The following is a 25535-nucleotide window of genomic DNA, read 5'->3' as shown; positions in this document are numbered from 1 at the left end:
CTTCTGAGGTCATAAGTCCCCCAATACTTAGAACTAGTTAAACCTAACTGACCTAAGGACATCACACACATCCATGCCCGAGGCAGGATTCGAACCTGCGACCGTAGCGGTGTCGCGGTTCCAGACTGCAGCGCCTAGAACCGCGTGGCCACTTCGGCCGGCCGCCTGGGTTCGGGTTCAGGTCTAGTACAGAATCGTAATCTGTCCGGAAGTGTCTTTACAACATAAGTCTCTTCAACTTACTTGCAGTGTTCGTACGTTTTTCCAGTCAAACGGTAATTCATTACATATTTGAAGTATGTGATCTCTACGAGGGAATTCTTAGATACGACACTCTACGTAACCAGAATTCCCGTCCTCCTATTCCGGTCCCAGCACCATGAGGCTTGTGCTGCATCGTTTCCTAAACAACTTAAGATTAACGGCTAGGCGATTCCTTAAATAAGCGCCAGCAGATTTCTTTTCCATTCCGCTGGATTGTGAGAGCTACTGCTCTGCTTGTTTGTCCACGAGCAACAGAGGAATTCGGATAATATGAAAGGCACGAAATCATAGTGACGTTAGAATCAGTGTTGTTTATCCTCCGTTCCACCAGTGCATGGCAAGTTAACAACAGAAACGTACTTTTATATCTGTGGCTAGTATCATCCCGTATTACATGTTGAAGTTGGCTATATTTATATTTTAGTCGTCAGTCAACTAGTTTCCATTGCAAAAAGAATGTCGCTCCTATATGGAAATGAACCAATATTTCTTTCTGTGACAGTGAGCGACAACCTCTCTAGAACTATCTTGCTTCATCCGAGGAAAGATGTTTGAAAAAAATGCAGACACGGGGGATGGGGGAGGGGGATTTAATTACAATCCTGTCAATATCTGAATGCTGTCGGTTAATAAGATGTCAAAGACACACAGGTAACGTATGTGTAAAAGGAAGTTAGGGGTGTGTTAATCGTGGGGATTTGTACGAGAGAAGCTGTCTCTAATTTGGATTGCACAGTTCTTCTGTGATTGTGAGATAGCGCAACAATTAGGGAAGGAAAAGGCGATAATATATCCAACCAAAGGAGTTGAAAATTTTCTATTCGGGAGGAATTGGAGACGAACCTCGGTTTCCTGACTGCGAACCATCAACGATTTCCTCTCATATCGCTGTAGACGTAGGGAATGGCGACCATTTCACATCCTACCCTCTTCCAAATAATTGTTATCAGTCAGAATTTCGTCTTTGCCAATTGTTGCCAATACGGATGGCGGTAGTTTATTTGTTGTTTGTATATTCTTTACGCGACGAGCAGAAATTACACGAAGACTGCATCCGTTTATTCCCTCTTACACTCGTTTCAAAGAGCGTCTGCACCGTTCCTGAAAATATTTTCCGATCATTTGCAGTGCGGCAATCGGCGGTCTGTCTGTTCCGTGCTGGAACCGTCTAAGGCTCGCCTTTCCGTCAGTTAATGTCAGAAAGTTGTAAAAAAACGGCTGATGTTACAGTCGTGTCAGAATAGATCAAAAGGAAACAAAAAAGAAAGGGAGAAAGTTAAGAAACTCTCTCGTCAGCACTGTGCTTATAAAACAAGGACAGGGAAAGAAATCAACAGCTGCATCTAGCCTGAAGATTTAGCGAGTCAGCGAAATCTGGATGGCACTTCGAATATTCGAATGTGACTGCTCCAAGAAACTAGTTCACTCTCTTAATCCACGCCCCAAGTCGTTAGGAACGAGTAGTATCTACAATAGTGACGATACAGGAGTGAGGGAAGGAAGGAAGATCAGGGTCTAGTGCCACGTCGACATCGACGTCATTAGAGACGAAGCAGAAGCTCGGATTGCTTCAACGCTGGGGAATGAAATCGGCCGTGTCCTTTCAAAGGAACTATCCAGGCATTTCCCTGGAGCGATTTAGGGAAATAATGGAAAACCTAAATCTGGGTGGCCAGGCGCGTATTTGAACCGTCGTGCATTATGCTAACTACTGCGCCATCGCGCTCAGTAAGAGCGAGGGACTGCTAATAAAATCTATTTAGTTTCCTAGTGAGAATTAAAGGAAAGGTAAAGCAGCAGAGTGTGACACCCGTAGTGCGTCTTTGAGGTGGAATATCGTTATATGTATACAACCCGAAGACCCTCTTACTCAGTCAGTTACAGGGCGCCCTACGATTCAACATGGAATCGTTACCATAGCACCACTTGGTTTTGTCCACGTACACAAAGTACTGCCAGAGGTAAAAACCATGTTCAGTACTGGAAAAGTGGTAAAGAATAGCGAATCGCGAAAGTGTGAATAACATATCAGGCGTTAGAGCATTGATGCAGTATAATTCCTGACATACGAGCGCCATAATTAAAAAGTAAATCTTTAAACTGACTTAAAAAAAAAAAAAAGAAAAAAAGAACACTATCGTGAATATTATTCGACACTGAAATTGTGTTATTGCTCTCAATCCTGGCGCGAATTCTGGTATCAATAATCTCAGTTTGGCTCATACTGATTTCAGCCTAAAGCTTCATAATGAGCATGGTAACATTCTGTCTACATTGCTAACGCAGACGAAAGTAGCACTGCGGTTTCAGCTTGAGGTTCTTGCTGCTACGTTGTAGATAACATGTTTCTCAACTGTACGTCTTTTGCCTGGCCCAAAGGAATGTTCCGAATCGTCGAACCGCAGTTGTATCTTCCACTCTTTCAGATGGCTGTGTGGGCACGTTCCGAAAGTCAGTTTTTTGAAAGAAAGAAAAAGTTGTACGTCTGCGTTTGATCATCGTACCAATTATTAACAATGTGAAGATGCCACTGCGTATTTCTCTACTCTTTTCTGTTTCGCAGAACTTAAAATGCGCTGTAGGTACGTTGAAAACAGAGCCGATACCTCTGTGCTGCAATACAGTCAATCAGAGTAACTTTCTTGCTAGTGGGGTATATTTGTACCACATACTACTTTTGTTTCAAGTGGCTTCTACTCCACCACCTTGCATGATTTCGTGCTAAAGTAACAGTTTTATTACTTCTTTGATTTGAATTTAGTATTTCGGTTTTCTTTCCATTTTCTTATGAGGTCTCAGTGAATAGTAACGGAAATCGAAATTGTTAAACCATGAAGCACCGATATGTATCAGACAAAAACTGCTTGCTCTCATTAAAAGTCTTGTGACTTCTATCACGATGGGAGATAAATGCAACACCATACTAAGAGCTGTCGTACTGTGGCTCTAAAAGCTGTTGTGATTGTGCTTTAATTTCATTGGCTGTGAAGAGAGCTTCCCGGCCACAGTGATTTATGTTGATCAATGACAGGTCGATACAAACATCTTGATGTTTCAAAATGTACCTGCAGTACTGAATTAACCCTGTTTGTTTTCACTTCTTAGTAACACCTGATTTCCTTTTGGCACGTTCTAAATTTACCCAGAGAATTAGATATAGCAAAATTACTAAGTCCTTTAAGACTGGTATAAAGTTACCCTAAGTGGCAATGTAACATTGTACCAGTATTAAAATAGAGATTTTTACTCTAATAGGGCATAGTGTATGTTTTCGCTTCCCCAAGTACTCAGTAACTTTAGATGTAAAATGTTACAATTTCTGCTGTGATGTGCAACCTATTTCGTGTCCGGTATTGCCAAAAAATGGTAAAAAGTGGCACGAAGCTATCCCGACTGACTGTATGTGAGCGCTTTCGTTTGTTCCTGTTTGCTAAGTTGAAACGGCAGAGCTCCGCATGGAACTTTCCTGGGTTCGATACCCCGTGTAGATACCAGTGATTACGGTCGTTGACAGGCGACGGCGAACGAACCACCTCTGTTGGTGGAATAGAACGACAGTACGAAGCTCCCTCACCGGCTCCCACCACTGGAAGGCGAACGCGGGATTCTGGTCACTGTAACCGTCTTACTATCCGACCGTCGTGGTGACACGTGCTACGGCACTTACCTGTCCGTGACGGTATTGTCTTCGCACCGGCTGTGTCGAGGACAAGACATTTTTAGCTGTCTGCGGAGCCGCAGTGGCCGGCGTGTGTCCGTTAGGCTTGTTGCGCTGTCAGCCGCGGTCCAGAAAACTGTAGCTACGGCGAGGAGGCGGCGTCGGCGGCGGCGTCGGCCAGTTCTTGGCGTCGGCCCTGGAGGGGCCGCTGACATTATGCAACGGGCAGGCGGCCGGCCGGCCGGCCGGCCGGCGCGGAAGACGCGCTGCAGCGCCGGTACTGTTACACAGGCCGCCGCGGCGGCTGGCGCGACGCCCGGCAGACGCAAATAGAGCGCGGGGGCGACCGCTCCAGCCGCGGGCCCGACTCACGCCCCACACTCGTCCGCCGCGAGTTTTAACTTTTTGTAAAAACAATGAAAGGAAAACATTTATCGTGAACAAATCGTTCTATTATTCCTCAAAATATACTAACGAGAATGGAAAATGTTACATCACGAGCACCAGTCCAGTATGTATCACACATATTGGAGTGACACCAACAGATTGCTCTCATTAAAACTGTATAACTTCCATAATGATAGTTGATAAACGCAATACCTCATTACAGCCGGCCGGGGTGGCCGAGTGGTTCTAGGCGCTACAGCCTGGAACTGCGCGACCGCTACGGTCGCAGGTTCGAATCCTGCCTCGGGCATGGATGTGTGTGATGTCCGTAAGTTAGTTGGGTTTAAGTAGTTCTAAGGTCTAGGGGACTGATGACCTCAGAAGCTAAGTCCCATAGTGCTCAGGGCCATTTGAACCTCATTACAGTGAGGTGACGAAAGACATGGGATACCACCTAATACGATTCAGACCTCCTTTAGCCTAGAGCAGTGCAGCAACGCAACGTGGCATAGACTCGAAAAGTCGTTGGAAGTTCCCTGCAGAAATATTGAGCCGAGCTTCCTCTGTAGCCGTCCACAATTGTGAAAGTGCCGCCGGTGCATGATTTTGTACACGAACTGACCTCTCGATTATGTTCCAAAAATGTTCGATGGGATTCATGTCGGGAAATCTGGGCGGCCGTATCATTTGCTCGAACTGTCAAAATGTTCTTATTCCTCGGGAACATGAAGTCCGTGAATTGCTGCAAATGGTGTCCAAGCAGCCGAACATAAACACTACCAATCAATGACCGGTTTAGTTGGACCAGAAGACCCAGTACATTCAATGTAAACACAGCTCACAGCATTATGGAGCCACCACTAGCTTGCACAATGACTTGTTGACATCTTGGGTCCATGGCTTCGTCAGATATGCGCCATTCTTGAACTCTACCATTGGCTTTTACCAACTGAAATCGGGACTCCTCTGACTAGGCTACAGTTTGGAACTCGAGAGATGTTTTCGCCCACGGTATCCTGAAAAATCAGCGGTGGCGGAACATGCTTTAGAAAACGGACACCGTATTGCATTTTTTAAAAATCTTTATTCATCAAAACCAATATCATACAAAATAACCCACCACCTAAAAACATTAGTGGGTCGAAATTAAATACAAGGTTACATTTCAGCAGCATTTACCAAAACTCTATTTTCTATTATTAGTATCAACTACAGGATAGGAAGTTAGTTCTATGGGTATCTAAATGATCTACTGTTAGTGTACCATGCTATCTACTCAATCCTACTCTACAAACAATTACATCCTGCAGCGTTACAGGTGTGCCAGTAAGAAGATATAAACCTACTATCTCATGGCCATGCCCACCGAGCTAATCTCAGTGTGCGTGCCCCTAGCAGTGGCCTGGCCTTAACGCAAATCGCTGCAGGTTTTTAAAAAGTATCCTACTAACTATTTCCTACAGGTAATTCTAGCTACTGGGTCTTAATCAGTGTGCTTTGTCTATCATCGGTGTGTTCGCACCCTCCCCCTAGTCCTGGGTGCGTCGGATCCCGATCGTCACGGCGGTCGGCCAGTACGCATCCTGGTAGAATGGGATGGTGCGTGATGTCACATATTGGTTCTCTAACTACTCAATCTCCCTACGATATTCTCTTAGGACCTTGGCGGATACCTCGCTGGCCAATTTATCAATGATGGTTGTGGTGTCACCGCCAGACACCACACTTGCTAGGTGGTAGCCTTTAAATCGGCCGCGGTCCGGTAGTATACGTCGGACCCGCGTGTCGCTACTGTCAGTGATTGCAGACCGAGCGCCGCCACAAGGCTGGTCTAGAGAGACGTCCTAGCACTCGCCCCAGTTGTACAGCCGACTTTGCTAGCGATGGTTCAGTGACAAATTACGGTCTCATTTGCCGAGACGATAGTTAGCATAGCCTTCAGCTACGTCATTTGCTACGACCTAGCAAGGCGCCATTATCATTTGCTATTTATCTTGTGATGCATGTACCGTCAGACCGATGTTCACCAATTATAGATTAAAGTTAAGTATTCCGACAGCTACGCACTTTATTTGCTAGACTCAAATTCTTTAACTGTTCCAGACCTCACGCCAGCCTGCGTGAGCTTAAACACGTACCTTTCGGCTTCACCTCCTAGTGGCTTGGCTGTCTTGCCAAGTCACAACAATAGTGAAGGTGATTGGGTCGCTAATAAGGTGAAAGGTGTCTGTATTTAGCAATGAATTTCTTAACTCAGCGGCAATTCATTGCCAAATACAGACACCTTTCACCTTATTCACCGTATTGCATTTGCCGAGACATCTGTTATTACGCGGGCAGTGTTATAAAAGAAGCGATCGAGTTAAAAATTTCTGGCAACACCCTCAATAAAGACGGCGGCCTGGAGCTAAGCACAGCTTGGAACCCGGCCATCGGAAGGTTGAAGCGGGCACGGCAAGTGCGCAATGAAAACATTACCATATATGGCGCTGGAGCGAGCACCAGTGACGTCACTGAAGACAGCGCAACTATATAAGGGCAGCAGCAGCAGCAGCATCAATCATTTGACAGTCACCACTTGACAATGGCCGAGGAGAACTCGGCCGATAACTCGTGGATTTTAAACCACTGGACACGCCTAGAAGCCCGAGAAAATTCCAATAGTGTATAAAGTCCAAACGATAACAGTCAGCAGCCCCGAAGAGGCACTGAAGACGATGTTGTCCTGTTAGCACAGGCACTTGCGACGGTCGTCTGCTGCTGTAGACCATTATCGCCACATTTCGCCGCACTGTCCTAACGGATACATTCGACATCCGTTCCAAATTGATTTCAGCAGTTATTTCACGCAGTGTTGCTTGTCTGTTAGCACTGACAACTTTACACAAATGCCACTGCTATCGGTCGTTAAGTGAAGACTGTCAGCCACTGCGTTGTTCGTGGCGAGCGAGAGGTGATGCTTGAAATGTGGTATTCTCGGCACACTCTTGACACTGTGGATCTTGGAATATTTTATTCCCTAACTATTTCCGAAATGGAATGTTCCATGCATCTAATTCCAACCATCGTTCCGCATTCAGAGTCTATTAACTCCCATAATCACGTCAGAAACCATTTCACATGGAGTACCTGATCAAAAATGCCAGCTCCACTAATTCTCTGCCCTTCTATACCTTTTGTATGCGATACTACCGCCATCTGTGTATGTGCATATCGTTGTCCCATGAAGTTTGTCACCTCAGTTCACCATAACGGAAATGAAAGCGTTACACCATGAAGCACCAATATGCTGCAGACAAAAACTGCTTTCTCTCATTAAAACTCTTGTAACTTCTGTCATGACTGGAGATAAATGCAACACCATACTAACAGCTGTCGTATTGGTGGCTCTGAGACCGACTGAGGTGCTACATTGGTTAGTGTTCTGGACCTGCATTCGGGAGAATGACAGTTCAAATCTGTATATAAGAGTCCTGATTTAGATTTTCTGTGATTTCCCTGTACTACTGAAAGTGAAAGCCAGGACGGTTCCTTTGAAAGGGCGCGGCCAGTTTCCTTCCCATTCCTCAGAATCAGCCCGAGCTTGTGCTCTGTCCCTAATGACCTCGATGTCGACGGAACATTAAACCCTAATCTTTCTTCCTACCTTCAGGGCCAGAGTTCCATAAGCTGATAAAAACAGAATTATATTTCAGTGCAATGCAGATATTTCAGGAAACAAGCTCGAAAAATGTGGTATTTAAACGAGGGTGTTCATATTATTAATAAAGTTATGCTCTGGGTTGTTATATGGTATCAGTGATTTTAAAATTACGGTTCACCACTCGTATTTAGATTTTATGCAGTTTCCACGAATTATTTCATACAAATTATGGACGACTGACTGAAAAGGCTGTGGCCACTCCTTCCCCATCTTTCTCCAACTGAACTAGTTCTCTATCTCTAGTGACAACAGCGCTGAAAACTCCCTGAAGTAAAGTCACATGGCATTGTCGACTGGGAGCACAAAGAGTAGGTTCATCTACCTAATTGGAATTGCTATGTTTCATGCACAATGACACCTTTCCATAGCAGAGTTGAGAGTCGAGTGTTTTAACTGTATCTGGTAAGTTAGGTGATTGTAATGAGTAGATGTAGAGTGTTCTCATGTTTATGCTAGATGATGATAATGAAGATGGTCATGATGATGCTGATGATAACAAGTACAAGAACGAAGATGATGGACAAATCACTGTTGACAGTGTCAGGTGCCCTCACTTCATGAGAGGATGCAAAGAGTTTAGGAATTTAATCCAGGGCATTGGTGCAAAGACCAATGATCAGGGACTTTACGCCACACCCCTCCTCCCCTTTGCCATAAGGCAAAGGGAAAGCAGGCAAAAGTACATGGCATACCCAGACAGTTACCCATCCAAGTACACCTGACATTGCTTAGCTTATGTGCTCTGGTGAGTACACAGTGAGGCAAGGTCAGTGTCATGAAATGACACTAAACTCTAACCATCCTTACTTTTTCTATAGGAGATGAACTTTGAAAAGAAAAGAGCAGAAGATCAGATAAAAATTTATTATGAGCTCCACAACCATTTTTTCTCAAAGTTGGTATTATTTTCCAGGCTCTTTTTGTACCATGTAACAAACTTTTTTGACTCCCTGCTTGAGACACATCACCTTTCATTTCAATCACTCTGAAACTGAAGTTCCCAGCACTTTACTACTGTTCAGACTGTAAGAAACCAAGTGTGAAATGTGACATCTTCATAAGCTACATCTACTGCAACTGTCTACATACTGTGACAGAATTAATAGCAGTACAACATGTAGATGATGTTACTCCAGTCATAGAAACCATGGGGAAATAATGTGTATGTGCACATCCATATGTCTGTTTTTCCTCTAACTTAATTTTTATTGCTCATGTGCAGTGTTTATGTTGTTACAAGAAATATCAATTCAGTTCAGTCTCTTTATTCACCGATTTACAACTTACATTTCACGGATGTAGCCAATTCATAGCCAGTGGTTTACCCTCCACTAAAGTTAACAAGAGCAGTTTTTTTGCTTAAAGCATAATCTCTCCTCTGTAGTGCTCACTATCTGAGTCTGTTGCATCATTCTTATCATGTGAGATTTCTAACAGACTTCACACTACACAGTAATGCAACTGAAAAGAATTTTGCACTTCATATGAAACTGACATATTTCAGAACTGTCCTAATGAATCATGGTATTTTATGCTTTTCTCACTACATGATTAATGTCTCCCCCCCCCCCCCCCCCTTCTTGTATTGCTTTGAATGGTTATTCCAAAATAAATGATGGACTTTGGAAATGGCATTGTTGTGGTATATTTAAGTGGTGTTGCCTGTCAACAGTTTTACAATACAAATCATGCATCCTGTTGAGTTCATTATATGTTTCTAGGGCCCTGACTTGAGGCGCATTGATGCATGAAACTCTGCCACTCTGGAAGTCTTCCATCAAGTGGCATATCTGTGCCATATTCCATTTAGATTTATTTTGTTTCTTAAATACTGGAGTACATGAAGACCATTTCTGTTTGTTGATGAACAAGCTGCACAAATGGCATCAGAGACTGAAGAGTACAAAGCGTAGTGACAGAGCATCTTGGTCATAGTCACAGGCATACTGTTGTGTTCCAGTCAGTGCTATGCACAGGCAGTCCTGCAGCACTTTACATGCATCTATTTAAAACAATGAGTACGTACTTCTGAATTGCATGGTCTATTCCACCTGTAATTGGTAGACACCTTAGAAGTTTAACCATTACTGCTGGTACTTATAAAGCTATGTGATGAGAGTTTTCTGTTGATACTTGTAGCCATAAGTGTTTAACTCGTGAAATTAATTTTTTTCATTGTTGCTGTCACAGTAAACGTATAGTATAGCAGATTATAGCTGCAGAATTAAGAGAATTTATACATTTATATTGGTTTAGTGACTCAGTGGTGAAGTGCCAGAACAGAAATCCAATGGTTTGGGTTTGATCTGTGGTCAATTCTAGGATTTTTATCCGTCACTTTTCACTTCTTTCACCTCTACCAATGTTTGTTGATATGAAAACAGCTGAGTTGCACCATAGTTTGGAGTCCACAAGAGAATGTTAGGTTCCCATGTAACAGGCTGGGTATATCAGCACAGAGGTCAGAGGAAGGTAAAGAGGTACCACCTCCCAACAGTACTATGCCTAGTAAAACACTGTGACATTCAAAACAATCTTGGATTAATGACTGCTTTATTTTATTATTACACCAGTCTCTATAGTGTCTTAAGTCTTTCAAGGCAGGAAATGCAGAAAATTTATCTAAGACAATGGCTGAAGTTTCAAAAATTATCTATCAAATAAATGTGGTACTGTAGAGTATATGTTCAGTCGGAGTGCACACCAGAACATTTACTCATTATTGTTATTTTTCATGATTTGAGTTTTGTGTTTGATGTATGGTTGTTGAATTAACATAGAAATGCCCACATGATGGAATAAAGACAGGAAAATGTGATGAAGGAAAAGTTACTCACTTAATTTTCGTCTGTAGTAGTTATCATTGTGACAAATAGTTATGAAATCATTGCTTACAAGCATATGCATTTTTGTGCACATGATTCATCTTATGAGTTTAAGATTAGGTTGAAAATATGATTACTAGATTTTGAAAGCAAGCGGATAAGATTTGGATCAGTGTAATCTCAGCATACTATACAATTTTATGCAAATAGTTATCATAATTTTTTCTTCTTTATAGCCGACATATCAGAATCAGCGACTGATTAATGATTCTGTAATGACCAGTAAGACAGCCTATCAACAAAGCACTCCTGCAAAAATGCCATCACTGAATAACAATCTTTCTGAACTGGACACACTGCTTCAAGATTTGAGCAATGCTCATTATTCAAGCTACACTGAAAGAAGAGGTAAGCAACATTTGTGTACCATTCTCCTATTGTTCTACATATGGTGGAATATTTGTGCCTTGTCAAAGTATGATAACATATTGAATATAATTAAACTTCTTTAAAATTTGTGCTTTCTAGATATGAGCACAGTAAATGGTTCAACAACACCAACTGGACGACCTTCAAGCTCACAAGAAACTAGAGTCAGACCATCAGTTGATAGCCTACTTGATGAACTAAATACTGTAGTCCCAAATGGGTATGTCAGAACAGAAAATATTGTGTATTTGTATACACAGTTGCATTAATATGAATAACGAGAATAGAAGAATGGTTGGAATACAACTAAGTTAGCAAAATAGCTGTAATTAATGATGCTATATCTTACTTGAACATTTTGCAAAGACTGCAGTTATTTTTCGTTTTGAGAGTGTCCCATATTCTAACTGTATTAAGTTTAATCTGCTCTGTTTCACAGAAAAAAGAATGAGAATATTAAAAGTTGTAGAAAAAAAGATGATTTTCACTTGTGTTTCTTTTTAGTGATGTAAATGACACACATCAGCAGACAAGTTCTACGATAGTTCGGGAAGTCAGGACAGATATCGACTATCCGAAGACATCTAGTGCTGGTGCATCTGCTGCCACAAAAGAATTAGATATACTGATGGCATCATTGGCAGATTTCAAGGTGAACTATTAAACTTATATTTCCATTTTTACATTTGTCATAATTGGTAGAAATTATGTCAATTATTGTCATTGTGAATTAATTATCTCAACATAGAGTCAGACACACACTGTAAAATCATAAGTCTTCACATTACATTAATTAAATCAATAATGCTTCTTTATGTTGTTCATTGAGGCTGAGTTGTCTAATCAGTGTGTCTCTTAAGTTGTGAAATTCAATCATCTCAAATTTTACAACAACTTTAGTTACTGCAAAGTACTGATTAATGTACTGTGTTTATTAATTTTGCAGCTATCAGAGACCTGTGTGACCTCCTTTACACATATGCACAGTTTCTTGTGGGTGTGAGCGTATCCATTCTTGGCTCATGTTGTTGCTGAAAGCTAGAAATAGTTTGAAGCATGGGTGGGGCTGGGAGGGTAGGGAGGGGGTGCCATGTGGTGAGGGGAAGAGGGAGAGGAGGAGAAGTGAGGCACGAGCTCAAGCCCTCAGCTCTGCTCCAGTGTTCAGTCCACTCCCAACGAGCAACCTTCTCAGGTCTCTCTCTTGTGGCATCTTCCTAGCATGTAGCTTTCAGATATTACAGAAAGTTTTAGCTGCTTTTCACCGATGAAATTCATTTAACTTCAGTCTTTGCCGTTTCCCAGGAATTCTGCAGTGCCTTGCAAATGAATTGTTGCTACTTTTTTAATTATTTTATATAAATGAAATCTGTTCAAATTAGTTAGAAAGTTCAGTTCAGCCTAATTATGAGTGTGGCTGTCTTTCTCTGTAATATGTGAAACACTAGTAGCTTAACTAGAAATTACTTTATCAGATGGGTAATTCATTTCATTAAATATCTTCCACAGATCAATGCCAGCACACATCAGCATCAGACAGTAACTGATTCACCATACGCCAAACCAAACAAAGCTACAAAAAGTTCTCCAGGACCCCAAGCTTCTCCCCAGATTCATACCCAGCAGCTGACATCGTCTTCTGCCACAACTGTTAGTAGCTCCAAACAGAATCAACTTGATTCTATGCTTGGAAACCTTCAGGCAGACATGAGCCGTCAGGGGGTCAACACGACTCAAAAGGGATGTTGCAGTGCTTGTGATAAACCTATTGTTGGACAGGTATGTCCCTAAATTTTTGCTCTGTGGACTACTATTTTGCAATTAAAGAAAATCCTGTGTATGTTGTTATGTTATGCTACATGCTATATTTTTCAGGTTATCACTGCTCTTGGTAAGACATGGCATCCAGAGCACTTTACCTGTACACACTGTAACCAAGAACTTGGAACACGGAACTTTTTTGAAAGAGACGGTCATCCTTATTGTGAACCTGACTATCACAATCTCTTTTCACCTCGTTGTGCTTACTGTAATGGCCCAATTCTTGATGTAAGTATTACTGAATCAGTCTCATTACAGTTAGTTGAGAGTAAAGGGTGCAATATTCAGAAAAGGAAGAATTTGATATATATGTAATCTTTCTTCCAGAAATGTGTAACTGCATTGGAGAAAACATGGCACACTGAACATTTCTTTTGTGCTCAGTGTGGGAAACAGTTTGGTGAGGAGGGATTTCATGAACGTGATGGAAAGCCTTACTGTCGCGATGACTACTTTGATATGTTTGCACCAAAGTGCGGTGGCTGCAATCGCCCAATCATGGAAAATTATATCTCAGCTTTGAACAGTCAGTGGCATTCTGACTGTTTTGTTTGCCGGGTAAGATAGTGTCCTGTATAAAAATATTTCATTCTTTAATTCTTTGTCAGTAGCTCTATTGTTCCTGTAATCCATAAATCAAAATGACATTTATTTAACAGCTTTGTTTAGCTTGAAAATACTCATAATTATTATTTATACCTTTCACAGCTTTTCATTTTCTCATTTTCTTTAGCGCACTTGAATGGCAAGGAAAACTTGCAGTGCATGCACATTAAATGTAAATTTTGTATCTTCTTTTTCATGTGTCTTTCTATTGATGCTTAGGATTGCAAGAAGCCAGTTACTGGTAAATCTTTCTATGCAATGGAAGGAAAACCTGTCTGTCCCAAATGTGTTGGCGTTGAAGATGATGGAAATGAGGAAGATGACGAAGAAGACTAAATGTCATACCCATATGAAGTGCCATTCTTGCCCCCCATCTTATTTGAAACCAATAAAAAGTTAAATAAAGTGAAATATCCCATTTCCTTTCTACATTTTGTGTACTATAAAAGAAGATACATTGACACACAACAGTTCCCGTTACTCCACACACAAATCATTTGATTACCACTCTGTCATCTCACTTTCCATATAGAATGCAGCATTTTTTTTTCTTTTAGTGAAAGGCACCTAGTATCCCTATTATCTCTTATCCTGAGTTTTATGTTGTAGTTACTTACACAGATATCATGTATTTGTATGAAATAAAATGAAATAAAACAAAAGAAAAGAAAAAATAAATAGAATTTAAAAAGAAAATAAACACAAAATAAAAACCAAAAATAAACAAAACAAATTCAAGAAAGTCTTATGGCTAGCATGTGCGTGTACAAGTTATTTGTTACACGGCCATGTGCCACACGCATGTTACCTAATTTCATGTGTATTATCATTCCTTTTATTGATTTATTACTTAATTAGCAGCTCATGTAATGGCATGTGCTATGCATGTTACTGTTTACAAGGAAAAAATTCTATTCAGTACATACCGTAGCTCTGACCAACAAGCAAACAAAAACTTATCTTCAGATGCATGCAGTGGTTTTTATCTGTTTTGGGGGTACTATAATAGGTCACGAAAGACAAACATTCCTCTTTGTGTATATGGTAGCATTAGTTGCGGACATGCCCTTGTAAGAACTGACTAAGCACTATATTTCAAGGCTGCATATAATCTCATAATCTTCTGTGTCACTAAATTGTTTTCAGTTTTGACATCTATACAGTGATTAAAATTTATAAAACAAAAGGAAAATGATTTTTACCTTAAAATATCGTAACATACGTTGAGATTTTGCTCAGGGAATATTAGGCATTGTACTATGGATTTAAGTAACAGAAAACATCAATGTCTTATTCAGCAACTTGTTGTATACAAAACATGATATTTATATTCATCCTGTGAGCTCCAGTTGCTTTATGGCAAACGATTATGAAACTATTAGACTGTATAAGAGGAAGGATTCAGTTAATGATAATTCTGTATTTAGCAACAAACTTGAAAGAAATGCTAAGGTTATCATTATTTTACAAGTAGTCAGTTTTTAATCTTCATTGAACTGAAAATTTTAAAACTTTGATTACATTTCTTTTGTTGCCAAGATAGAAATTTTGTTGTTTGGTGTTGTAAATTCCGCATGTTCAAGAAAGAACACCCAGACTTGAACAATAAATAAAATGAGGAATACTGCATCCAAAACAACAGTTACTGAGTTTTTCTCTCCTATCTCCTTCTTTCTCCTCTCTTTACTATTTGTGAAATGTTTAATTGAAGCATTTTGTCTCTTTGAATATCACTTGAGTAAACCACATGATTCTTTTGCTGTCCAGCTGAAGTCTACATAAAAATATGATAATGTATCTTCTGCCAGTCTTGAATGTAATTCATCAGAGTTTTCACTAAAAGTTGAGAATGAAAATGAATTGTTGTATATGTGCAAGCATTGCCACAACTTGCATTCTCTGTAATGAATCTGCAACTCTACTATTTCAGCTTACTGAAAGATGGACTGTGAAATTATTGTAATGGTTTAAGAATTTTCTGAAACAGTGTGCTGTCTGTTGCTGCATGAGAGAGTCCATGTTGAAATATTATGAACAGATTTATAAATAGTAAAGATGAATGTCTTCTAGATATTTTATGCCTCTAAACTTCTTTATAATGTCAGAGAAAAAGGAGGGAGAAAAATTAGAGGTGCAGTACTCCACACTTCCATAACAGTTTCATGTGTCAATCTAATACAAAGTATTAATTATGAGACAGTCTGTTAGTAAATTTACTACATTTGGAAACAAGTTTTTACACACTTAAAAGATAATTCTGGTCCTCATAACTGATGATGTGCTAAAGTTATAGTACAGGTAACCATGGAAGAGTTCTGTAAATTTTTGTTGTGATTTCCTGTCAGAAAGATCACAATTCATAGTAATTGACAGAAAGTTATGGAGTAAAACAGAAGTGATATCTGGTGTTTCCTAAGGAAGTGTTTTAGGCCCTCTGCTGTTCCTGATGTACATAACTGACATAGGAAACAATCTGAGCATCCCTCTTAGAGTGTTTGCGGATGATGTAGTAAAGTCATCCGAAGACCAAAACCAATCACAAAATGATTAATACAAGATATCTATATGGTGTAAAAAGTGGCAACTAGCCCTAAATAATGAAATCTGTGAGGTCATCCACAAGAATACTAAAAGGAATGTATTAAATTTTGGTTTCGTGATAAATCGTACAAACCTAAAAGCTGCCAATTCAACTAAATACCTAGGAATTACAATTATGAACTGCTTAAATTAGAACAATCACATAGATAGTGTTGAGGGAAGGTAAACCAAAGACACTGTTCTATTTATGGAACACATAGAAGGCACAACAGGCCTATTAAAGAGACTGCCTTCACCATGCTTGTCCATCCTCTGCTAGAGAGTTGCCATGCAGTATGGGGTCCATACCAGACTGGATTGACAGAGGGCATCGAAGAAATTCAGAGAGGGCAGCTCATTTTGTATTATTGCGAAATAGGAGAGAGGGTATCAAGGATACGAAATGTGAGTTGGCAATCATTAGAATAAAGGCCTTTCTCGTTCTGGGATCTTTTCATGAAATTTCAGTCACCAACATTCTTCTCTGAATGTGAAAATATTTTGTTGACACCCACTTACGTAAGGAGAAATGATTATTGTAATCAAATAAGAGAAACTGGAGCTCACATGGAGAGATTTTAGTGTTTGTTTTTCCCATGCACTGTCAGAGAATGGAGTGCTAGAGAAACAGTGTCAAAGTGGTCCAGCAAACCCTCCGCCGGGTTCTTAAGTGTGAATTGCAGGTAGTCATGTAGATGTAGAGGTAGATGCAAATGTTTGAGACAAGATGTTAGCCCACCATGCAGACTTACATTTTGGTAATTAATAGTTGCAGTGTTTTTGTCTGATAAATGCACTGAATTCTAGACTATTGTTAGTATGTCTTGTGGGATTTGTGAATGGTGATGTAATGGTAGTGTCATTTATACTGATGCTGCAGTGTGGTGTTATGAAATTTTTATGCTAATCTGTATTCGATATTTCACAATAGTGTGCACTGTGTATATCAAGTAACAGTGTTAGATGGAAATTCTAGTGGGTTACATATGCTGTAACCTCAAACTTTGTTGGTTGTCACTTACTGCGTTGAGGAATGTTTGGACGTAGCTATATGCTAATATAAACAGATGTTAGAAGTTCATCAAGTATTTAAGGGCAATAAAATGAGGTCCAGATGAAGTTTGTTGTTTGGAGGCAGCACAGTACGAATATGATGTATCAATGAGTGAGGTTTGGGTCACTTTAAGGACACATTGTAGTAATTCAGTGGTTGCTACAGATGAGAAATGAGATAGACTAGTTACGGCTCCCTCCTGTTCATTCAGGGAAAGTGGAAGTTCAAAACCATGTCCGGTCACCCAAATTTAGGTTTGTTGTTTTATTCATTTGTGGCTCACTTTTACAAGAATATTGAACATGTCATGGTATTGCAATTTATGAATGATAAAAATAACATAATTCATATAACAGGCATTTGCATACTTACATCTACATCTACATTTATACTCGGCAAGCCACCCAACGCTGTGTGGCGGAGGGCACTTTACGTACCACTGTCATTACCTCCCTTTCCTGTTCCGGTCGCGTGTGGTTCACGGGAAGAACGACTTCCGGAAAGCCTCCATGCATGCTCGAATCTCTCTAATTTTACATTCGTGATTTCCTCGGGAGGTATAATAGGGGGAAGCAATATATTCGATACCTCGTCCAGAAACGCACCCTCTCGAAACCCGGACAGCAAGCTACACGGTGATGCAGAGCGCCTCTCTTGCAGAGTCTGCCACTTGAGTTTGCTAAACATCTCCGTAATGCTATCACGCTTACCAAATAACCCTGTGACGAAATCTTGGATCTTCTCTATCTCCTCTGTCAACCCGACCTGGTACGGATCCCACACTGATGAGCAATACTCAAGTATAGGTTGAACGAGTGTTTTGTAAGCCACCTCCTTTGTTGGAGGACTACATTTTCTATGGATTCTCCCAATGAATCTCAACCTGGTACCTGCCTCACCAACAATTAATTTTATATGATCATTCCATTTCAAATCGTTCCGTATGCATACTCCCAGATATTTTACAGAAGTAACTGCTACCAGTGTTCGTTCCACTATCATATAATCATACAATAAAGGATCCTTCTTTCTATGTATTGCGAATACATAGAAAGAAGGATCCTTTACATCTGTCTATGTTAAGGGTCAGTTGTCACTCCATGCACCAAGTGCCTATCCACTGCAGATCTTCCTGCATTTTGCTGCAATTGTCTAATGCTGCAACTTCTCTGTATACTACAGCATCATCCGCGAAAAGCCGCATGGAACTTCCGACACTATCTACTAGGTCATTTATATATATTGTGAAAAGCAATGGTCCCCTGTGGCGCACCAGAGGTTACTTTAACATTTGTAGACGTCTCTCCATTGAGAACAACATGCTGTGTTCTGTTTGCTAAAAACTCTTCAATCCAGGCACACAGCCAGTCTAATTTGATGAGGATGAGACATGTAATTGACCATGGCCTTATAGTAGGAACCATCCCTCTTCTTTTCTTGCAGTTATTTAGGGAAACCGCAGAAGACCTAAATCAGGGTGATTGGATGAAGAATGGAACTCCTATCTTCCTGAATATAAAGCCAGTCTGTTTAAAACAATGCTAACTCGTCCAGTTTGTCCCTAGGGTATAATACTGTTTTCCAAAGAAGTTGTTTAATGTTGTAAAAGTCTAATGGTTCATTATTCATTCATTTCTCACATTGTCATGGCACACTATACACACAGTATCAGTTGATAGGACATGAAACCGTAATCTTCTTTCTTTCTCTGTATTCTATTTGGAAAACCCTATTAAATAATAGACTATGTGTGCACATGATAAAGTGTGTAAGTTGACATTTGTATTGTCAGTGCTTTTTAAAAGATCAGTTGAGGACCCTTCTAGATGACTGGTGTGAGGGACATAGTTGGTTTTCAACAGTTGTGGCATATATCTGTCAATAATGAAGGCTGGTAATATTCTGTTTGGTGTTCTGCAGTCAGAGTTGCTCTTTCTTTCTCCCTTTATAACAACAAGATGACTATCTGGGAAGTATTTTGGCTCAATCAGTACATTTTATTTTGCCTGTGTGGGTAATTTTTTCTCGGCATATTTTTTTTTCATGTTTCTTCATTACTGATACACTTATATGCAACTGCAGTCTTTCTCAGCATATTCCACTGATGAATTCTTCACGGATTATCAGCCGAGTTGTGGCGTCGTCTTGTTGCAACGTTTCAATGAGTTTTGTACCCATCATCTTCTGGCGCAGTCTTCTGACTTCACCAGAAGATGATGGGTACGAAACTCATTGTAATGTTGCGACAAGACGACACCAACATTCGGCTGATAACCCGAGAAGAAATCATCTGTTACACTTACAACTCCTGTCAGCAGTGAATAATGAAAATTAGGTTTCCTTTTTTGGCTGAAGCTTACCTGAAGAAATTTTTTGGTATGTGAATGATAAGTGAATGTGTGGACATTTTTGTCTCACAAATTATCTTCCTGTGTCATTAAAATTCTTTGTACCTGCAACTTCTTGTAATGCATATGCACTGCTTCTGTAAATTCTTTAAATGACACTGGCCTTGTCATAGTATTTATTGGGCACTTATCTTCTCTTGTCAGATAAATTTCTATAAGTGAACAGACCCTGGCATTATAGTTTATTGTAGTGTTATTATATCACAACCAGTTTTCATAGGTCTCATTACACTGCTATTTTTTCTGGTGTTATAAGGATTTCTTGCAAGTTTGTTTAAATATTTTTATGAAGTGTCTCACATTATACTTATGTGTACCATTGTTGTTTTGTTGTCTATGTTTTATAAAAATTTTCATCATCTCTAAGTTCTTATTAACATCTTATGGCATTAAAGTTAAAACAAAATGCTAATATTTCAAGACTTTAAATGTGATTTTCAGTAATTTTCTGTATTTTTGTTCAACACTTAATGTGTCAATGATTTTCGTATGAAGAATGATCAGATTTAATTATTTTTGTGTTTTTTATGCAGGACTGTCGACAGCCATTTCATGGTGGATCATTCTTTGATCATGAAGGTCTACCATACTGTGAGACTCACTATCATGCCAAGAGAGGTTCTCTCTGCGCTGGTTGCCACAAACCAATAACAGGTCAATATTTTGTATTATACAATTCACAGTTATAGAGACATGCATGGGCAAAAATATTATTACATTCCAAAATCATTATAATGAATATATACTTATCACAGCTTCATAGAGTTACAGGACATAATTCATATCTTCTTCTATTCATTGCAGGTCGCTGCATAACAGCAATGTTCCGCAAGTTTCATCCAGAGCATTTTGTGTGTGCCTTCTGCTTGAAGCAACTAAATAAAGGCACATTTAAGGAACAAAATGACAAACCATACTGCCACAGCTGTTTCGATAAGTTGTTTGGCTGAGAAATTTAAAAAATCAATAACTGGAGAGAATAATTTTTATTTTTATTTTTAAAATGTGTAATTGCAGAAAGCTTAACTTTGTTTTTCTTTGTATGTATTATTGTGTAAATCTGTTTTCTTTTCCAGTTGTATTTCTTATGTGTATAGAGATAGACGTTTCTAAAATGTAATGTTGTTTTACTTGCCAATAACTACAAATATGTTTTTCGGTCTCACTGCACCATTTAGTAAGATTTTTAGCATTGCTTCTTCTCATTTTATGTTATATAAATATGTCGGACATAATTTTATTGTTTACTTCTTAAATTACAGCCATCTAATTTTGCAGGCAGTTCAGTTACCTTTTTTCTGAAAACATAAAGGTTTTGTAATTCATTTTTATAATTTTTATGAAAGTTGTAAGATTATGGTAGACAGGAGTTAGTGAATTGTATTACTAGTCTAAGAAATTTTTGGAAAGAATATATTATCTCGCATCATTTATTTTATGTTTTACCTCTTTTCCTGTTTCTACAAAATGCTGATAGAGGTGTGCAAGTACTCAGACAATGTATGACTCATGAATGTACAGAGAATAGCAGCCAGTTGATGTGAAAATGTATTTGTTGTTTATCATCTCCCTTTCCTCCTGCTACACAGGTATACTGTATTGTTATCATGTTTCTTTTTCTCATATGTGAGTGAAAATACAATAAAGTTTATATACATTAAAAATATAGAACTGTTTGGTTTTAAGTGTAATAGATATTTCTGCAAATTTATTTTTGTATAAGTCATTATGTATCTGTGTTTCCAGTTTGCCATATTAATTTTTTCAAACTGCCTTTTTTTATATGATTTATCCTCTTTTATGACATCTATGATTTAAAGTGGCTTCAAATTATATTTTGTTACTATCACTTGAACACAATAAAAATATAATATCTTATTCAGTGTCTTAAATTGCTCCTTTTATGAGAAACCTCAAAATAATGCTAATTTTTTCCTATGTACTAAACTTTTAAGAGAAAGTATAGCAATAGTAATGTGTGAAAAATGGATGTGTAATTTTTGAAATTGGGTTTCAGCTTAAAGAAATAGACTGGACAAAAGGAAGAAAGAAATCTGTGCTGTTTCTCACTTCATGTTGTGTTGAACTAAGAAATGAAAATTATCTTCAAATATGCAAGTGACTTCTGTGAAGTGACAGTAAGGATATATCTATTGTCAAATAAATAATAAGAGACAACAACAGACTCAATCAAACACACAAAATATAATTCAGAGGAAAAGTGGACTCCATACACAACTATTTCGATTAAATAATTTTTTAAAGGCTAACACAGTTTAAGTAGAGAAGGTTTTTACATTCTTCTATGAAGTTATGGAACAAGTAGTAATTTATGCTAGTCTCCAAAGTCGTGAAGTTCTTCCCACAAGCCTAAGTGCCTGAACTCCCTATTATAGTCTATAGTTTCTTAGCTTAGCTGCCATCATATTTCGTATAAAGACTTACTTTTCATATTCACATGAAACGATCAACCTCTTCTTTCTGTGTCTGTGTATATGTGCTGTTTGTACCCCAGGCATTTAGTCCAAATGGTGTTTAACTCTAATTGTATTAATTGACTAGCAAGGGAACGGAATTTATTTCTTATTAGAAACAATTTAAAAAAACAAAACTGATGTACATAATATCTGAAATTAACAATTACAGCTGTAAAATAAAAACAATATGAGAAATATTTTACCAAAAAATAATGAACATTTTTAATAATCATTACATATAAATACTGAGGGTAATTGACATGCTTGATGATGATAGACCAAGAGATAGGGCAACTGACTAAATGTAGAAAGCAATACTGCATGCATACATATAGAAGAAAGACCAAGACAGTAGATGTCAACCGCAAAACATTTATTTGGCTTTATTCTGAGAGAAGCAGGGCATTTGGTGCCAAAAGCATTCGTCAGATTGTTCAAGTCATAGCTAAAGTTCAAGAGATCTCGCTGAGTGATTTCTACATAAAGACTGAACTTTTTAAGAAAATGGCAATTTAATAATGTGTATGAACAATATTAGTATTTGTATTTCTGTGTAGCTCCTGTAAATTGTGATTTAGTGCTTAATTTGCACATACAATATGGGACAAGTCAGGTTTGAAATAGTGAATACAGTTCATACAGTAGAACCCCTCTAATCCGTCACCTTCGGGACCGGGACCATGTTCGGAACGTAAAAAAGATCGGATTATCCGAAAAATCTAATATTTATTGCAAAAAATATAAAAAGACATTTAGTACAAAAAATTAAATGATTTAAGAGCTAAAAGACATCTACAGTAATATAAAAAGATGTTTTTTATACAGTGTTAAATAATATATTAACTAAAAAAGTCTACACACACTATAGTATGTATTGGTTTTTAAAGAATAAACGACAAACAAATTACAGTACTGTACTGTACTTAATAATGTATAAATGATATATACTGTAAACTAAAAAATGTTTATAGCACTGTATATACAAAAAAAATTTTTTGCAAAGAAATAAACTTCTGTATGTATAAACTAAGAAATGATTATACTGTATGCATTGTTTTTACAGTAAAAACGGCGCAGTGGTTAGACACTGGACTCGCATTCGGGAGGACGACGGTTCAATCCCGCGTCCGGCCATCCTGATTTAGGTTTTCCATGATTTCCCTAAATCTTTCCAGGCAAATGCCGGGATGGTTCCTCTGAAAGGGCACGGCCGACTTCCTTCCCCATCCTTCCCTAATCCGATGAGACCGATGACCACGCTGTCTGGTCTCCTTCCCCAAAACAACCAACCAACCAACAGTAAAAACGAAAACAAATTACTTGGAAAAAAGTCAGTGATACGTTTTTGTTTAGCAGATGTTATTCTAGATTTAGCTGCAGTGTCCCTCCATTTTTTTATCCACAAAATGTCCATTGGAGTTGAAGCTGGATTCTGCTTGATGTATTGAAGGGCGATGTCAAAAGCATTTTTTGCATCGTTGTGTGAAATCCAGGTGGGGGGGTTTGTCTTCGCCGTCCAAGACCTCATTCACAGTTTCCTGGCTAACAGCGGCAACAATCTGGTCATCATTGAGCTCTTCAAAAGGGTCACAGTCTTCGTCACATTTGTTGATCCACTCTTCATCTTCATTGGCAGGGACATTCGGCTCCAGAGGTTGTAGATTTTTAACGATTTCCAGTACGTCATTGTTTTGCTCATCTTCGGTGTGCTCATTTTCAGTCATAACTTGTGGCCAAAGCTTACGCCATGGTTTCCGCAGTGTGTCAGGTTTCAGTTCACCCCATGCTGCAGTGATTGTGTAGATAGCATCTTTGATGTTCAGGGATTTCATTGCCTCAAATAAGTTATGACCTCCTTCAGATTTTTCCAAGATTGAGCTGATATACTTTCTGCGATATCGCCTTTTTAACCATTCGATAACACCCTGATCCTTTGGTTGGATGAGTGAGGTCACATTAGTAGGCAGAAAGAGAGCTTTTATGTCCCCTTTCACCAAATCTTCCTCCGATGGATGTGATGGTGCGTTATCCAATAGCAGTATAGTACGAACAGGCAGATTTTTTTGCTTCAAGTGTTTTTTTGACCGATGACACAAACTCATCGAAAAACCAGGATTTAAAAAGGTCGCAGTCCATCCAAGCAGATTTTTGATTGCGGTAATAAACTGGCAAGGAAGATAAGTTTATATTTTTGTATGCCCTTGGCTTCTTAAATTTGCCAATGACGAACAAGGGGATCTTGTGGGTACCATCTGAATTGCTACAAGGAATGAATGTTATTCTATCTTTTATAAGTTTCGTTCCCACCATGGATTCATTTGAAGCTGCGAGCATTTTTGTTAGCAACATTTTAAAGTTCAGCCCTGTCTCATCGATGTTATACACTTGGCAGGGTAACAGTTCAGTTTCTTCTACAATTTCTTGAAACTTAACAGAAAACTCCTTAGCAGCTGCGACACTGGCAGATAGTTTTTCACTAGAAATAGAAACAAATTGGACACCATGACGAGTTTTTCAATGTTCAAACCAGCCTTCACTGGCAGCAAATTTCCTTTCGGCTTCCAGTTTTTTGTGCAAAACTATTGCTTTTTCTTTAAGAATTGGCCCACATATTGGAGTTCCTTTCCTTCTTTCTTGACAAAACCACATCCACAATGTGTTATCAAGCAGTTCAGGTTTAGGCTTTTTTAATGTTTTGCAATTCTTCAGAGTGTTCTCACCATCAATCGTAACTGTATAGGATTCAATGACTTTCAGCTACATCTACATCTACATTTATACTCCACAAGCCACCCAACGGTGTGTGGCGGAGGGCACTTTATGTGCCATTGCACTACCTCCCTTTCCTGTTCCAGTCGCGTATGGTTCGCGAGAAGAACGACTGTCGGAAAGCCTCCATGCACGCTCGAATCTCTCTAATTTTACATTCGTGCTCTCCTTGGGAGGTTTAAGTAGGGGAAAGCAATATATTCAATATCTCATCCAGAAACGCACCCTCTCGAAACCTGGTGAGCAAGCTACACTGCGATGCAGAGCGCCTCTCTTGCAGAGTCTGTCACTTGAGTTTGCTAAACATCTCGGTAACGCTGTCACGCTTACCAAATAACCCTGTGACGAAATGCGCCGCTCTTCTTTGGATCTTCTCTGTCTCCTCCGTCAACCCGATCTGGTACGGATCCCACACTGATGAGCAATACTCAAGTATAGGTCGAACAAGTGTTTTGTAAGCCACCTCCTTTGTTGATGGACTACATTTTCTAAGGACTCTCCCAATGAATCTCAACCTGGTACCTGCCTTACCAACAATTAATTTTATATGATCATTC

The 25535-nt window shown here is 39.2% G+C and overlaps 1 protein-coding gene across 5 annotated transcripts in view; it reads left to right on the top strand.

The window, feature by feature from the left end:
- LOC124613439 (leupaxin) overlaps positions 1-21610 on the top strand; it is a 482569-nt gene extending 460959 nt beyond the window's left edge. For 4 of the 5 annotated variants that reach the window (XM_047142165.1, XM_047142157.1, XM_047142144.1 and 1 more), the window contains exons 3-10: positions 11074-11245; positions 11366-11486; positions 11771-11918; positions 12773-13042; positions 13139-13312; positions 13412-13642; positions 20266-20386; positions 20537-21610. In XM_047142165.1, coding sequence (XP_046998121.1) covers positions 11074-11245; positions 11366-11486; positions 11771-11918; positions 12773-13042; positions 13139-13312; positions 13412-13642; positions 20266-20386; positions 20537-20682 — 1383 coding nt within the window. In that variant the 3' untranslated portion in view covers positions 20683-21610. Of the gene's footprint in view, positions 1-11073; positions 11246-11365; positions 11487-11770; positions 11919-12772; positions 13043-13138; positions 13313-13411; positions 13643-13909; positions 14109-20265; positions 20387-20536 lie in introns of those variants that run through there. The other variant, XM_047142173.1, reaches the window with a different exon arrangement.
- Positions 21611-25535: the final 3925 nt, after the last annotated feature.

Source organism: Schistocerca americana, chromosome 1 (genome assembly GCF_021461395.2).
Source record: "Schistocerca americana isolate TAMUIC-IGC-003095 chromosome 1, iqSchAmer2.1, whole genome shotgun sequence".
NCBI classification, from domain to species: domain Eukaryota; kingdom Metazoa; phylum Arthropoda; class Insecta; order Orthoptera; family Acrididae; genus Schistocerca; species Schistocerca americana.
The sequence above is the reverse complement of the archived record's forward strand: the minus strand, read 5'-3'. Positions and strand labels throughout refer to the sequence as shown.